Source organism: Leucoraja erinacea, chromosome 19, assembly GCF_028641065.1.
Source record: "Leucoraja erinacea ecotype New England chromosome 19, Leri_hhj_1, whole genome shotgun sequence".
NCBI classification, from domain to species: domain Eukaryota; kingdom Metazoa; phylum Chordata; class Chondrichthyes; order Rajiformes; family Rajidae; genus Leucoraja; species Leucoraja erinaceus.
In genome coordinates, this window is record NC_073395.1 from 18876493 (window position 1) to 18892284 (window position 15792).

At 46.6% G+C, this 15792-nt stretch overlaps 1 protein-coding gene across 3 annotated transcripts in view; it reads right to left on the reverse strand.

The window, feature by feature from the left end:
- The window catches only part of nr1h4 (nuclear receptor subfamily 1, group H, member 4), a 38561-nt gene extending 23614 nt beyond the window's left edge, over nucleotides 1-14947 (reverse strand). The window contains exons 1-3 of one of the 3 annotated variants that reach the window (XM_055650512.1): nucleotides 14544-14947; nucleotides 9138-9263; nucleotides 2316-2678 (exon numbers count right to left, since the gene is read on the reverse strand). In XM_055650512.1, the coding sequence (XP_055506487.1) occupies nucleotides 2316-2678; nucleotides 9138-9201 (427 nt within the window). In that variant the 5' untranslated portion in view covers nucleotides 9202-9263; nucleotides 14544-14947. Of the gene's footprint in view, nucleotides 1-2315; nucleotides 2679-7511; nucleotides 7676-9137; nucleotides 9264-14543 lie in introns of those variants that run through there. The other 2 variants (XM_055650511.1, XM_055650513.1) reach the window with 2 other exon arrangements.
- Between the last annotated feature and the right edge of the window lie 845 nt (nucleotides 14948-15792).

Here is a 15792-nt window from a genome sequence, read left to right on the forward strand (position 1 = left end):
ACAGAGTGGTGAATCTGTGGAATTCTCTGCCACAGAAGATAGTTGAGGCCAGTTCATTGGCTATATTTAAGAGGGAGTTAGATGTGGCCCTTGCGGCTAAAGGGATCAGGGGGTATGGAGAGAAGGCAGGTACAGGATACTGAGTTGGATGATCTGCCATGATCATATTGAATGGCGGTGCAGGCTCGAAGGGCCGAATGGCCTACTCCTGCACCTATTTCTATGTTTCTATGTTATGGGGAAAAGGCAGGAGGAAGGGGTTGAGAGGGAAAGATAGATCAGCCATGATTGAATTGTGTAGCGGACTTGATGGGCCAAATGGCCTACTTCTGCTGCTATGACTAATGAACTGATGAAAAGCAGAGGGTACAGGCTTAAGGTGAGAGGTGAGAGATTTGAGGGACCTCAGAGGCAACCTTTTCTCTCAGAGGTGCTATTGCATTTCAATGACATCTAGATAGGAACGATTTGGAGAGATATAGACTGGGCTTAGACAATAGGGCAGCATGGTAGCACAGCAGTAGAGTTGCTACCTTACAGCGCCAGAGACCCGAGTTTGATCCTGTGGTTGTGACCTCGTGGATTTTCTCCGAGTGCTCCGGTATCCTCCCACACTCCAAAGATGTGTAGGTTAATTTGCTTCAATAAAATTGTAAATTGTCCCAAGTGTGTAGGCCAATGCTAATGTTTGGGGTGATCGTTGGTTGGCGTGGACTCGGTGAGCCAAAGGGCCTGATTCTGCTCTTTATCTCTAAAGTCTAAAGGGAACGATGAATATTTAAAATGTATATCGAGGGTCGGTATTCATATTTGCTCTTGTGCTAAGTGGATCTGATTTAACAGAGACGGTATCTTCTCCTTGTCAAGGAAATGCCCTCCAATGATAGTTACCTTGCTATCACAACCAAGCATCGAGTGTGAGCAGAACAATCAAGCAACGGCAATACTCATGGGCTTCAGGGAGCGAGGGAGGGGAGCAGCAGCAGGCACTTTTGTTGAGCTTTGGAGGAGAATATTTTTTTTAATCAATGCAATCATTAATCAAGTTTATTATAAAATCGCAGTCAAGAGCTAAAACAGCCAGGATTAGAAAATAAGTGGAATTGTAGTGAAAGAGTGAGATCTATATAGTGGTGTTAGGGGTTGCACAGCGGTGGAGTTGCTGCCAGAGGCCTGGGTTCGATCCTGGCTGCGGGTGCTGTCTATACAGAGTTTGTACGTTCTCCCTGTGACCACGTGGGTTTTCCCCGGGTGCTCCGGTTTCCTCTCGCACTCCAAAGACCCGCAGGCTTGCAGGTTAATTGGCTTCAGTAAATTGTCCCTAATGTGTAGGATAGTGTTAGTGTATGGGGTGATCGCTGGTCGGCGAAGTGCCTGTTTCCATGTTGTATCTCTATGCGTCTTGAGATTCATCGTGCCCTTGACCCGGCCTGTCTCTGGCACCTCACCTATAGACCACTCGATCCCTCCAACATCCCCTTCCTCTGCTGCTGAGACCAAGACCCTGGGATTCCCTTCCTGGACTGCTGCATCTCCACCTTCTCCTTGAACATTACCACATGATAATCTCCTACCATGGACCATGGGCCAGTGAGGATTTTACCTCCAGTGAAGGTGATAGAGTCGTGGAGTTATACAGCATGGTTGCCTGGAACCTGCTGCCGTGGGTGGTGGTGAAGGCAGATATGATAGATATGGCATTTAAGAAGTTTTTACATAGGCACATGGTTAAGGCAGGGAATAGAAGGATTTGTATTATGTCCAGATAAGAGGTCAGATAAGAACTCTTAGAATCATGTGCGATGAAATGGCAGAATATAGATTATGTGTGGGAGATTAATTTATCTTGCCATTATATTCGGCATTAGGGTTAGACATTGAGGGTCGAAGGGCCTGTTCCTTTTTTTTAAAGCATGGAAACAGGCCCTTCAGCCCACTGAGTCCATGCCGATCATACTACACTAGTTCGAACCTACACACAAGGGACAATTTACTGAAGCCAATTAACCTACAAACCCACAAGTCTTTGGAATGTGGGAGGAAACCAGAGTACCTGGGAGAAAACCCACGCAGTCACAGGAAGAAAGTTCAAACTCCGTACGGACAGCACCGGGAGTCAGGATCGAACCTGGGTCCCTGGCGCTGTGAGGCAGCAGCTCTACCGTTGTGCCACTGTGCTGCTGCCCGTTCCTGCGCTGTATGTTCTGTGATCTATGTTCCAGAGTTTGAGGGAGCGATGCCTCGTCACCTGCATCCTCTGCTTCTCCCAAACGCCTTCACCCACAGCCCTGTCTCCTCCGTGTGCTCTCTCTTACCTTTGCACCCCTCGCAGGTGAGTGCGTTGTAGTGATACCCCGAGGCCTTGTCGCCGCACACCACACACAGCTCATCGCCTTTCATCTTCCCCGCAGTCAAGCCCAGCCGCGACTTCTTGGCCAGGGGGACCTCGCACTGTTCCGTGTCTTTGGGGAAAGTCCTGTCGCAAGGCAAGGTCTTCGCGTCGTACACGGGTGGGCAGTACCAGTCCTCGGAGTACTGCCCGTGGTAGCCGCCGTTGGAGTAATACGGAGGGACGGCTCCGCACAGCTGCATCGACGACAGAGGTGTGTTGGGGTACTGGGTGTAGGCTGGAACATCTGGATCTTGCAGGACCAGGCTGGGCTGGTCGGACATCACATCTTTGTACAAAGGAAACACGCACACAGTTTAGTTTTAGCTTCATTTTATTTTAGTGTAATTTTAGTTTTAGTTTTAGCTTTAACTCTGTTTAGTATTAGTTTAGTTTAGTTATAGTTAGGCTTAGTTTAGGTGGATTTAATTTATTATTGTCATGCATACCATGGTACAGGAGAAAGCTATCCTATCCTGTCAGCGGGCAGACCATACGTGGATATAATCAAGCCGTCCATAGTGTACAGATAAACATAGAAAATAGGTGCAGGAGTAGGCCATTCGGCCCTTCAAGCCTGCACCGCCATTCAATATGATCATGGCTGATCATCCAACTCAGTATCCTGTACCTGCCTTCTCTCCATACCCCCTGATCCCTTTAGCCACAAGGGCCACATCTAACTCCCTCTTAAATATAGCCAACGAACTGGCCTCAACTACCTTCTGTGGCAGAGAATTCCAGAGATTCAACACTCTCTGTGTGAAAAATGTTTTCCTCATCTCGGTCCTAAACGATTTCCCCCTTATCCTTAAACTGTGACCCCTTGTTCTGGACTTCCCCAACATCGGAAACAATCTTTCTGCATCTAGCCTGTCCAACCCGTTAAGAATTGTGTAAGTTTCTATAAGATCCCCCCTCAATCTTCTAAATTCTAGCGAGTACAAACCGAGTCTATCCAGTCTTTCTTCATATGAAAGTCCTGACATCCCAGGAATCAGTCTGGTGAACCTTCTCTGTACTCCCTCTATGGCAAGAATGTCTTTTCTTTCCTCAGATTAGGAGACCAAAACTGTACGCAATAAAGGTGAAAGGGTATTACATTTAGTACAAGATATAACATTGAAGTCCGATTAAAGATGGTTCAAAGGTCTCCAATAAGGTAGATGGAAGGTCTAGCTGATGACATGACGATTCTGTTGCTTGATGACAATTATAGAACCTAGAACTGCACAGCACAGGAACAGGCCCTTCAGCCCACCATGTCTGTGGTGAACCTGTTGACAATTTAGCCTGTTCCCTTCTGACTGTACATGGTCTATATATCAATTCGTTGTCTGACAATGTCTAAAAGCCTCGTAAACATTACTATTGGACCTGCTTCCAACACCCCTGTCAGCACATTCCCGGTTCTCACCGTTCTTGGTGTAAAACATTTGCCTCATAAATCTCCTTTAAACTTCCTCCCTCTGACCTTAAAGTTCTGCTCTCTAGTCTTCAACATTTCCATCATAGCTAATCTATCTTTCCCATTCTCCTGCCCTGCCACGATCAGCCATGATCACAATGAATGGCGGTGCTGGCTCGAAGGGCTGAATGGCCTCCTGCTGCACCTATTTTCTATGTTTCTATGTCCCCATAACACTTCGCACCCTTACAGATCAAGAATCTGTCAATCTCTGCTTTAAAAACCCAATGACTTGGCCTCCACCGCCATCTGTGGCAATAAATTCCACAGATTCATCACCCTCTGGCTAAAAGAATGCCTCCTGATCTCCTTTCTAAAGATACGCCCTTTTATTTGATCATCCACCCCGTGGTTCTGATAACAGGCCATTGGCGTCCAATGTTCATTCTGTTTCTTTCTCTGTTGATGCCACTAACCCGATGAAAACCTCCAGTATTCTCTGCTTTCATTCCACTATCCCAATGGTTTAAAAAAGCCTGTGGTGAGTGGCAAGTGTAAACAGTCCTTCCAAGACCCGGAGGACAGAGATTTAAGGTGAGAGGGACAAGATTTAATAGGAACCTGAGAGGCAACTTTTACCACACAGAGGGTGGTGGGTAATATGGTATCAGCTGCCAGAGGAGGTAATTGAGGCAGGTATTATAATGACATTTAAAAGACATTTGGACAGATACATGGATTGGAAAGGTTTAGAAGGCCATGGGTCAAACCAAGGAAAGGTTTGGAGGGATATTGAGATTTTGTTTAGTTTATTGCAATATATACCAGGGTGCAATGAAATTCCTCGTTCATATGAATGGTCAACATATTGATAGATACAATAATACACGCAATAAAGAGGACAAAATAGCAGCATTTTGCTGCAAAAACAATCAAATTCATGCCAATGGGACTAGCTCAGGAAGCCACCTTGTTCGATATGGATGAGTTGGCTAAAGGGCCTGTTTCACTGCCGTGTGACTAATTTGGGAAGGGCAGGTTGAAGGGAGCATTAGCGGGGGGGGAGTGAGGCTGCAGTTTGAGCTGGCATAGACTCAGCAGCTTCAACAAATCCTCCGTGTCATAAGGAGATGTGCACAGGTTCACGGTTCACAAAAGCGTATACAGGTTCAGTGAATTATTAGGAAATCAAACAAAATATTATCTTCGTTGCCAGGGGATCTGAATACCAAAGTAGGGAGCTTAAGAATGTAGAACATAGCACATACTATAGGACAGGAACGGGCCCTTCTGCCCACAATATTTGTCCAAAACACAATACCAAGTTATGATGCGGAACTAAAGAACTGCAAATGCTGCTGCCTGATCTGCTAAGTTACTCCAACACTTTGCGTCTGTCTGTGCTATCAACCAGCATCTGCAGTTCTTCGTTTCTACATTTTGGCTTTTTCCACTGCGAAATCTCCTCAAGGTGTGCCTACTTTGAAGAGGTTATCTTCCTCTCTCCAATGGGAGTTTTCCAACACCCTCTCTCACTGCCCCCTTCTGTGATTCCTTCAGCTCTTCACCCCTCCCCCCGCACCACCTACTTTCAATCTGAGGAAGGGTCCCAACCCGAAACATCACCCATCCTTATTCCCCAGAGATTCTGTTTGACCTGCTGAGCTACTCCAGCACAGTGTCTATCTATGATACCAAGTTAACCTGATCTGCCTGCTCATGATCCATATCCCTCTATTCCTTGCATTGCCTATGTGCCTACTCAAAAGCCGCTTAAATGCCACTATCAGTTGCTGCAGTTTGACAGGGTAATTGTGAGACTACATCAGGTTGTATGTAGTGTATGTAGTACAAGGGGATTGCACTCATCTGGTTACACGCATCCTTCTCCTTGTTAAGAGAAGAATGCACATTCATTGGAAAAGGTTTACTTGATGAATGTAGGAAAGTTTGGACAAGATTGTACCCACTGGAGTTTCAACAGGTGCGGCTGCTGACAATGTTTCAACAGCTGTGTCGGAAGGGAACTGCAGATGCTGATTTAAGCCAAAGATATAGACACAAAAAGCTGGAGTAACTCGGTGGGTCAGACAGCATCTCTGGAGAAGGAATTGGTGACGTTTTGAGTTGAGATCCTTCTTTAGACTCCAGCTTTTTGTGTCTGTCTTTGATTTCAACAGCTGTTATCTTTAAACCTAGGACAATCTTCCACTGCTTTGGGTTTATCATTATACAGTAATTAAAGTCACAGAGAGTTCAGCACAGAAACAGCACCTTCATCCCACCTTGTCCATGCCAACTAAGTTGCCAGACTGGGCTAGCTTCCTTTGATCCATATCCAAAACCTTACCTAAACCCATATCTGTGTAAATGTATTTTACAAACCATAATTATATCTGTTCCTATAGCTTCCTCTCATTCCAGGTACAGACTACCCTCTTAGTAAAAAAAGTTGCCCTCTTAAATCTCTCCCCTCTGACCTTAGCCCTGTTACCTCTAGTTTTAGAATCCTCTACCCAGGGAGCAATACTGTGAGCATTCACGTTATCCATGCCCCTCATGGTCTTGTACACCTCAATAAGGTTACCCCTCAACTTCCTATACTCCAAGGAAAAACATTCCAGCCTATCCAACCTCTCCCTATTGCTCAAGCCCGCAAGCCCAGGTAACATCATGGTGAATCTCTTCTGCACCCTTTCTATCTTACAGACATCTATCCTGTAGCTGAGTGACACAGTGCTCCAAGTGTGATCTTACCAGGAGACGGCCATTGAATAATAAACGCAGCTCAATTAGAAATAGAACTGTATAAATAGATTTACCTGCCAGTCAAAAACAATCTGAAACCATGCAAGTTAATGATGCATTCCCCGTTATAAAGGGTGTACTAACCATGCGGGCAGTTAACCTTACGCTACATTCAACCGTCACACGCCAGGCTTTGTCCTGCCTCTCCTCTCTTCCTGCTTTTTTCCCCCATCCCCCTCCCCATAGTCAATCTGAAGAAGGGCTCCGACCCAAAATGTCACATATCCCCGTTCTCCAGAGATTCTGCCTGACCTGCCGAGTTTCTACAGCAATTTAAGGTCATAAGGAATAGTAGAGTTAGGCCATTCGGCCCATCAAGTCTCCTCTGCCATTCAATCATGACTGATCTATCTCCCCCTCCTAACCCCATTCTCCTGCCTTCTCCCCATAACCTCTGACATGCATTAATCAATAATCTATCTATCTCTGCCTTAAAAAATATCTATTGACGGCCCCCACAACCTTCTGTGGCAAATAATTCCACAAATTCACTAGCCTCTTGACTAAATACATTTCTCCTCATCTCCTTCCTAAAAGAACATCCTTTAATTCTGAGGTTATGACCTCTTGTCCTACACTCTCCCAGTAGTGAAAACATCCTCTCCACATCCACTCTATCCAAGACTTTCACTATTCTGTATGTTTCAATGAGCCCCCCCCCCCCCCCCCCCCCCCCCCCCCCCCCTCCCTCATTCTTCTAAACGTACGTGAGTACAGGCCCTCGCTTTTGTGTCTTATTTACAAGGTGGGAAGGTCTGAAGAAGGGACACCAGCCCGAAGCGTCACCTATCCCCGCTCTCTGAAGATGCTGCCTGATCCGCTGAGTTAGTTCCTCCAGCTCTGCGTACCTCCCTGTTTTTACACCAGACGCTGCCTGCTGCAGTTTGCCCTTTAGCCAGCTCCTACCTCTCACAGTCTTCAATACTGGCCGCTCCCTGAATGCACAAAGTCCCCCCCGGAACCTCCCACGTTTGCTGCCGTCAGGGTTCCATCGCCAGCAGCCGGCAGGAGAACCAGGAAAGAAATCTTTACCCGGCTGAAGTATTTTTGAAATGACTTCCTCAGATTGATTACTTGGTTAGGTCAGAGCAGAAAGGTTACTGGAGCTTACTCATTAACTCACCGTGCGGAGGTGAAGGATATCAGGCAGCTGGGAACGTCAGACTGTGAGAATGCCTCACTCTCCTGCAAGTTGTGAGAGCCTGCCTGACCGCTGGCGTCACAGGTTGACAGGGTTTGTCAAGAAGGCTTTAAGCACATTGGCCTTCATCAGTCAGAGTACTGAGTGCAGAGTCAGTGAGGTCACCTCATATCACCTGAGCTACAACCCAGCGGTATGAATGTTGATTACTCTCATTTCAAGTAGCCCCTGCTTTCCCTCTCTCCTCCTTCCTCCACCTTAGACGTCCTACCAGTTCCACTGTTCACATCCCTGGATCTCTTCATTATCACCTCTTCCCCGGCCAACAATGGGCCATTGTGGGCTTCACCCTTCCTTGGTCATCTGTTGCCAGCCCTGTTTTATTCTGGCCTTTTCCCACCTCCAGATCCCCACCCCACCCACCCCTTTTACTTTCAGTCCGAAGAAGGGATCTGCCCTGAATCATCGCCTGTTCCTTTTCTCCAGAGATGCTGCCTGACCCACTGAGTTACTCCAGCATTTTTGTGTCTGTCTTTGACACTGAGTATAAAATTAGGAGATCATGTTACAGTTGGACAAGACATTGGTTGAGGCCACATTTAGAGAATTGTGTTCAAATTCGATCACCCTGTTATAGGAAAGATGTTGTTAAGCTGGAAAGGGTGCAGAGAAGATTTACGAGCATGTTGCTAGGACTTGAGGAAGAGGTTGAGCAGGATAGATCTTTATTCCTTGGAGCACGAGAGGGATAGATCGAGTCTTTTACCTACAGTAAGAGAATCAATGACCAAAGGACATAGGTTTAGGGTGCGGGTGTAAAATATAATAGGGTAACATTTTCATTCAGAGAGTGGTGGGTATATGTAACAAGCTGCCAGAGGTGATAGTTGAGGCAGGTACAACAACAACATATTTGCTTAGGTACATGGATAGGAAAGGTTTTGAGGGATAAGGGCCAAATGAGGGTAAATGGGACTAGTGTAGATGGGGCACTTTGATGAGTTGGGCCAAAGGACATGTCTCCGTGCTGTACAACTTTAGTTTGCTTCAGATTAGTTTCGCGTTACAGCATAGAAACTAACCCCTGGGTCCACCGAGTCCACGCCGACAAGTGATCATCCCGTACATTAGCACTACCCTGCACACTAGGGACAATTTATTATTTTTACTGACGTCAATTAAACTACAAACCTGCTCCTGTTTGGAGTGTGGGAAGAAACTGAAGCACCCGGAGAAAACCCACGTGCAAATTTCACATTGGCAGCCTGACCCGTAGTCAGGATCGAACCCAGATCTCTGGCGCTGTGAGACAGTAACTCTGCTTCTACAGCACCTTGCCTCCACAGGGTGCGGAAGAGACACAAATGTCCATCTCCTCATTAGGACCTTACCAAAGAAGGACGAGTCTGAGAGGCAGAAGCCTTCTGCCGGCGTGAACTGTCCGTGCCCCAGCATGTTCACGTCAGGCCGTCACCACTACTTCATCCGAACCTCACACACCGGCGGCGGCAGCTGCTCTGCAAGACAAAATACACCGGCACGTTACCGGGGAGTTCACCGGCTGCTCTATGCACAAGCAGTGTTTGATGGCACTGGGCCTCTCTACTCACTGGAGTTTAGAAGTCAGAGGAAGGATCTCATTGAATCTTATCGGAAAGTGAAAGGCTTGGATAGAGCGGTTGCTGAGAGATAGACATGAAACGTTGGAGCAACTCAGCGGGTTGGACAACATCTCTGGAGAAAAGGAATGGGTGACGTTTCGGGTCAAGACCCGTCTTCAGATTCTAAAGTTTGAAGTTTGAAAAAGGGTCTTGAGCCGAAACGTCACATATTCCTTTTCTCCAGAGTTGTCGCCTGATCCACTGAGTTTCTCCAGCATGTTTTGTCTATCTTTGATATAAATTAGTATCTGCAGTTCCTTTCTACACAGGCATATGGAGAGGATGTTTCCACTAGTGGGAGAGCCTAGGATCAGAGGGTACAGCCTGAGAATTAAAAAAAACGTGCCATTAGAAAGATGAGAAGTTTCTTTAGCCAGAGGGTGGTGAATCTGTGGGATTCGTTGCCACAGACGGCTGTGGAGGCCGTCATATGGTGTTTCTAAAGCAGAGAATATCCGTTTCTAGATTTGTACGGGTGTCAATGTTTACAGGGCGAAAACAGGAGAATGGGGTTGAGTGAGAAAGATAGATCAACCATGGATGAAAGGTGGAGTAGACACGATGGGTTAAACAGCTCCTATGTCTTATGAATGGATGAACTTTACATGTAATGCTCTCCAAGGCAGTGTGAGGACAGAGAGCAGATAGACCTCCGCATAGAGAATGCGGAGGTACACAAAATTGCTGGAGAAACTCAGCGGGTGCAGCAGCATCTATGGAGCGAAGGAAATAGGCGACGTTTCGGGCCGAAACCCTTCCTCAGACTGCAGAGTCCGTGGTATTAACACCAAGCAAACGCTCATTGCTCTGTTTGTGGTCCGGTTGGAATGAAACACTGAGCACAGGGCAGAATGAGTGGAGGTCCAAGTGGCTTTGGCGGAGAACTTCACAACGTGTTTGAGTACAAGGAACTGCAGATGCTGGTTTATACCAAAGATTGACACAAAAGTGCTGGAGTAACTCAGCGGGTCAGGCGGCATCTCTGGAGAACATGGATAGGTGACGTTTCGGGTTGGGACCCTTCTTCAGACTGTGTTTCTCCTGTTTGTCTTATGCCCATACTGACGTTTATGTGTGCAGCTGATGTTAGGTGCAGCTGGGATGGGCCCCATGTGGGAACAACATCAGTTCAACTCCCACTCCTCCTCTGCAATAGGACATGCTGCTTTACATTGTAATGTAATGTTACATTGTACATTGCAATACATTGTAGGCACGTATAGTCTTTCTGCAGACGGGATTGCACGCAACGCAACGCTTTTCACTTTTCACACGTGACAATAAACTAAACTGAACTTATTGATGATTTATTGAATTTGTGAATATTTGTGTTGATGCATTTATTGTCCGGCTAAGCTGCAGCAAGTAAGAATGGCATTGATCCATTCCCGGTGCATATTATAATTAAACTCTCACGACTTTCCACTCTCGACTTGCAGCTAATATCATCAAAGACCCACCCCACCCCAGACTCGCTCTCATCTCGCTGCTACCATCGGGCAGAAGGTACAGGAGGGTGAGCATCGTGGACAGGGAAATGTTTGGAGGAATGTGGGCCAAACACAGACAAATGGGCCAGGTCAGTGAGACAACTTGTTCGGCATGGGCGAGTTGGGCTGAAGAGCCTGTTTCCGTGCTGTATGGCTCTATGTCTCTATGACATTACGTTTCTCATGTGCTTTGAAAACCAACCATTGTCTGGGGTCTGACTGCAGGGCTGGAGGGTAATGCATCCACCTGGTGCTCTGGCCAATGTTACCGGTGCCTTACCAGCCATCATTGTCCATCGATCAGCGCTTGTGAGGCTTCGGGTGTGGACAACCGCCCTCCACAGATTGAGATAGATCTTTGCAAGCACAATAGGTCGTGGAACTTAGACTTGTAAAATAGCAACACGTTCCCATCAACTTCCTGGCCTATGATTCTTATTCCATTAACGCCCACACCAGGGTCGGTTTTCAGTCAACCTACAAAGCCACGTGTCTTTAGGATGTGCGAGGAAACTGGAGCACCAGGAGGAAACCCACGCGGTCACAGAGAGAGCATGCAAACCCCACACAGACAGCAAACGTAATCAGGGTTGACTTGGGACTCTAGTGTGGTGAGGCAGTGGCTCTTCCAGCTGCATCATTCATTCAATCATACATTCATTCATTCATTCTTTCTAGTTTTCCCCTTTCTTTTTCTCTTTGTTTCTTCTTTCCTTCCTTCTTTCTTCCTTGATTTTTTTCTTTTCTTCTTTCTTTCTTTTAATCTTTACTTCCTTCTTTCTTTCCTCCATTTTTTTCTTCCTTCCTTCCTTTCTTGTTACAGAGCAAGAAACTCAAATGTCCCTGTACCCGAACTGCTACACGTGACAATAAACTACCTTGAAACCTTGAAACAAATCTGGTTTTGCCCTCGCCTCATGGTCCCCTACCAGGCTGTACACAGACCTTGCCTATCTGTGCCACAGACACTGTGTGCCGTGCCCATGGGGCCCCTTTATCAGTGGCCCAGCAGACAATCTAATCTTGTCCCCTTGTTAAGTGGCTTCTCTTTTATGATAACGGTGATGAGTGTTATTGTCTTGCCTCTGTGCGGTATATGGGTGTATAGCAACGCCAGGAGCATTATCTAATCCTGCCGTGGGTATGTGGAATAGATTCACAGATACAACAGATAAAAACTCCACTTTCACACTAGTTCAACGTTATTCCATTTTATCATCCCCTCCCTACACACTAGGGGGAATTTACAGGGGGCGGGGGTACAGAGAAGATTTATGAGGATGTTGCCAGGATTCGAGGAGCTGAACTTCAGGGAGAGGTTGGGCAGACTAGAACACTATTCCTTGGGGCTCATGAGACTGAGGGGTGATCTTACAGAGGTGCATAAAACCATGAAGGGAATAATTGTGCACTGAATCTTTTATCCACAATAGTGGAATCAAGAATCAGATGATTTAAGGTAAGAAGGGAATGATTTAATATGAACCTGAGCGGCAAATCTTTCTGGGTTATATGGAATTTGCTGCCAGAGGAAGGTAGTTGAGGCAGATACAATAACAACATTTACAAGACACTTGGACAGGTACATGGACAGGAAAGGTTCAGAAGGAAATAGGCCAAGCGTGGGCAAATGGGATGGGGCATCTTGGTCGGCAAGGGATGAATTGGGCCGATGAACCTGTTTTTGAGTTTAGTTTAGTTTAGAAATACAGCATGGAAACAGGCCCTTTGGCTCAATAGGCCTGCACCGACCAATGATCGCGCTTACACCAGTTCTGTTATCCCAGTCTTATACCCCACACATTAGGGGCAATTTACAGAAACCAATTACCCTACAAACCTGCACTTCTTTGGAATGTGGAAGGAAACCGGAGCACCAAGAGAAAACCCACGCGGTCACAGGGAGACCGTATAAACTCCGCACAGACAACACCCGAGATCAGAATCAGACCTGGGTCTCTGGTGGCGCTATCGCTGTGCCACCGTGCCACCCAAGCCCGTCACACTGCCCTTGTGCCGTGCGACTCAATAATTATCTAATTGCCTTACTGATTGGTGCCTTTTAACAACATTTGGCCGAATCTCTGGTTAGCAGCAAGAACATAAAGATAAGGGGAGATAGTGGTAATTGAATGAGTTGAGGTTCTCAGCCAATTATGTTCTGGCTGTCGGTTGGTGAAGCGGGACCTTTAGCCGGTGGAGTGTGTGGGCGTGGGGAGGCTGGGTGACGGAGGATGGGTGGCTCATTTACCAACGAGGTCTTTCTACTTCTGGACGCCTCCGTGCTGTCAGACTGCATGTCCACCGCCAATGACAGGTGAATCTCAGCCTCCACAGAGGTACAGGAAACATCAACTATCCGATCCCTCCACAGATGCTGCCTGACCCGCTGAGTTCCTCCAACACTTTGCGTTTTGCTCCACAGAGGTAGATCGAGATTTAGGGTGGCGCAGTGGTAGAGTTGCTGTCTTACAGTGCCAGAGACCTGGGTTCGATCCTGACGACGGATGCTGTCTGTACGGAGATTGTAAGTTCTCCTTGTGCCCGCGTGGGTTTTCTCTGGGTGCTCCGGTTTCCGTACACACTCCAAAGACGTACAGGTTTGTAGGTTGGACGAATATTCCCTTCGACATAAAACGTCTGTTGTTCCTTTTCTCTAAAGATGTTGCCTGACCCACTAAGTTTTGTATCTCTCTTCGGTATAAACCAGCATCTGCAGTTCCTTCCTACCCAGGTTTGTTGGTTAATTGGCTTTGGTAAAATTTGTAAATTGTTCGTAGCAGGTAGGACAGTGTTAGTGTATGAACTTCATGGGCCGAAGGGCCTGTTTCAATGCTGCATCTCTAAAGTCTAAAGAGCCAACAGTCTAGAGTATTAAATTGCCATATTACCATTCTATATACCACCTTCACCCCAGGAGTGGATGGGGTGAACCATTGCTGCACTCCCTCCACGCCCAGGACCTCTTTTTCGATGGGGAGATCACAGCAGTCCGCCATATCCCAGGGCATTATTGACAACTCATGACCATTAGTGTGTGGGTCTGAGTCACTGTCCCAGTAATTCACCACCCTGCTGCTCCTTTCCAAAAGTCCTACAACAATCCTTGGTCTAGTGGTTAACTCTTCCCAACATCAGGAAACAATGATCAGCCTTGCATAAACAGCCTGGCAAACGCCAATGATAGACACAGACTGCTGGAGTAACTCAGCCGGCCAGGCAGCATCTGTGGAGAATAAAAAAAAGACGGTGACGTTTCGGGTCGGGACCCTTCTTCATGTCGAGTCTGAAAACGGGTCCCCACCCGAAATGTCACCTATCCTTTTTTCGCCAGAGATACAGCCTGACCCGCGGAGGTACTCCGGCACTTAGTGTCTACAAACCAGCATCTGCATTCCTTTCTACACAAAAAAAACAATGAACACGTTTAACAAACATATACTTACGATTGTACACAAAAATGCTGGAGAATCTCAGCGGGTGCAGCAGCATCTATGGAGCGAAGGAAATAGGCAACGTTTCGGACCGAAACGGTGCCTATTTCCTTCGCTCCATAGATGCTGCTGCACCCGCTGAGTTTCTCCAGCATTTTTGTGTACCTTCGCTTTTCCAGCTTCTGCAGTTCCTTCTTAAACAATACACTTACGATTGCCGAGTTTCCGTGATTGTAAATCCTACTCTTGAATAGAGAGATTGTGGATGTGGATCTTTTACAGGCGAACCGTTCCCACAAACATTCTACACATATCCTTGTGCAGGGGTCCGATCACAACCTCCTGTGTAAATGAAACTCCAAGGTAAACACGAGGATTATTCATTAAACGGTTGCCACACTCGCTGCCCACGACTGCCCTTTGACTTGACAGCAACAAAGTGAAGAGCGACCTTCCTTAAACATGGGCAACAATCTGTGGCATCGGGCAAGAGTAGAACGCATAAATGAATCATTAAAAAAAATTCTGAGAGAGGCAGGAAACAGAATTTACAATTAAATGACTGGGAACGAGTGATTGATGTGGGATACGTAATTAAACGGCGATGGAAATGAAATGATTAACTATGCAGTCAACTATTTATGCGATAAGGGCACCTAGCTGATTAAGCGTGGTCCACACAAGGGCACCCCCAGAGTCAGGGACAGTTTCTTCCCAGCTGTTATCGGGCAACAGAACCGTCCCATCACGAACCAGAGAGCAATCCTGACCGGCCATCTCGCTCATTGGAAACGATTGGGCTGTCTTTAATCGGACTTTATCTTGCACTAAACATGATTACCCTCATCCCGTATCTGGACATTGTGGATGACTTGATTGTAATCATATACAGTCGTTCCACTGACTAGATAGCACGCACCAAAAAAGATTCTGACTACCTTGGTACACGTGACAATAATAAACTAAACTAAACTCAACTAAACTAAACTAAACTAAACTGAACCAAACTAAACTAAACTGAACCAGACTAAACTAAACTGAACCAGACTAAACTAAACTGAACCAGGCTAAACTAAACTGAACCAGACTAAACTAAACTGAACCAGACTAAACTAAACTGAACCAGACTAAACTAAACTGAACCAGACTAAACTAAATACTAAACTAGTTGGAAAGGGTGCAGAAGTGATTCGCCAGAATGTTACCTGGGCTTGCTGGTTTGAACGACATAGAGAGCTTGATAGAGCTTGATACGCTGGGATTTTGTTCCTTGGAGTGTAAGAGGCTGAGGGATGACCTTATCAGAGTCATAGAGTCATACAGCACGGATACGGGCCCTTTGGTCCAACTCATCCAAGCGACCAAGATGCTCCATCTAAGCTCGCCCTATATACTGTAGCCGTGTTTGGCCCATATCCCTCTAAATCTTTCCTATCACCAGCGAGAGAGCGGTCATGTCCA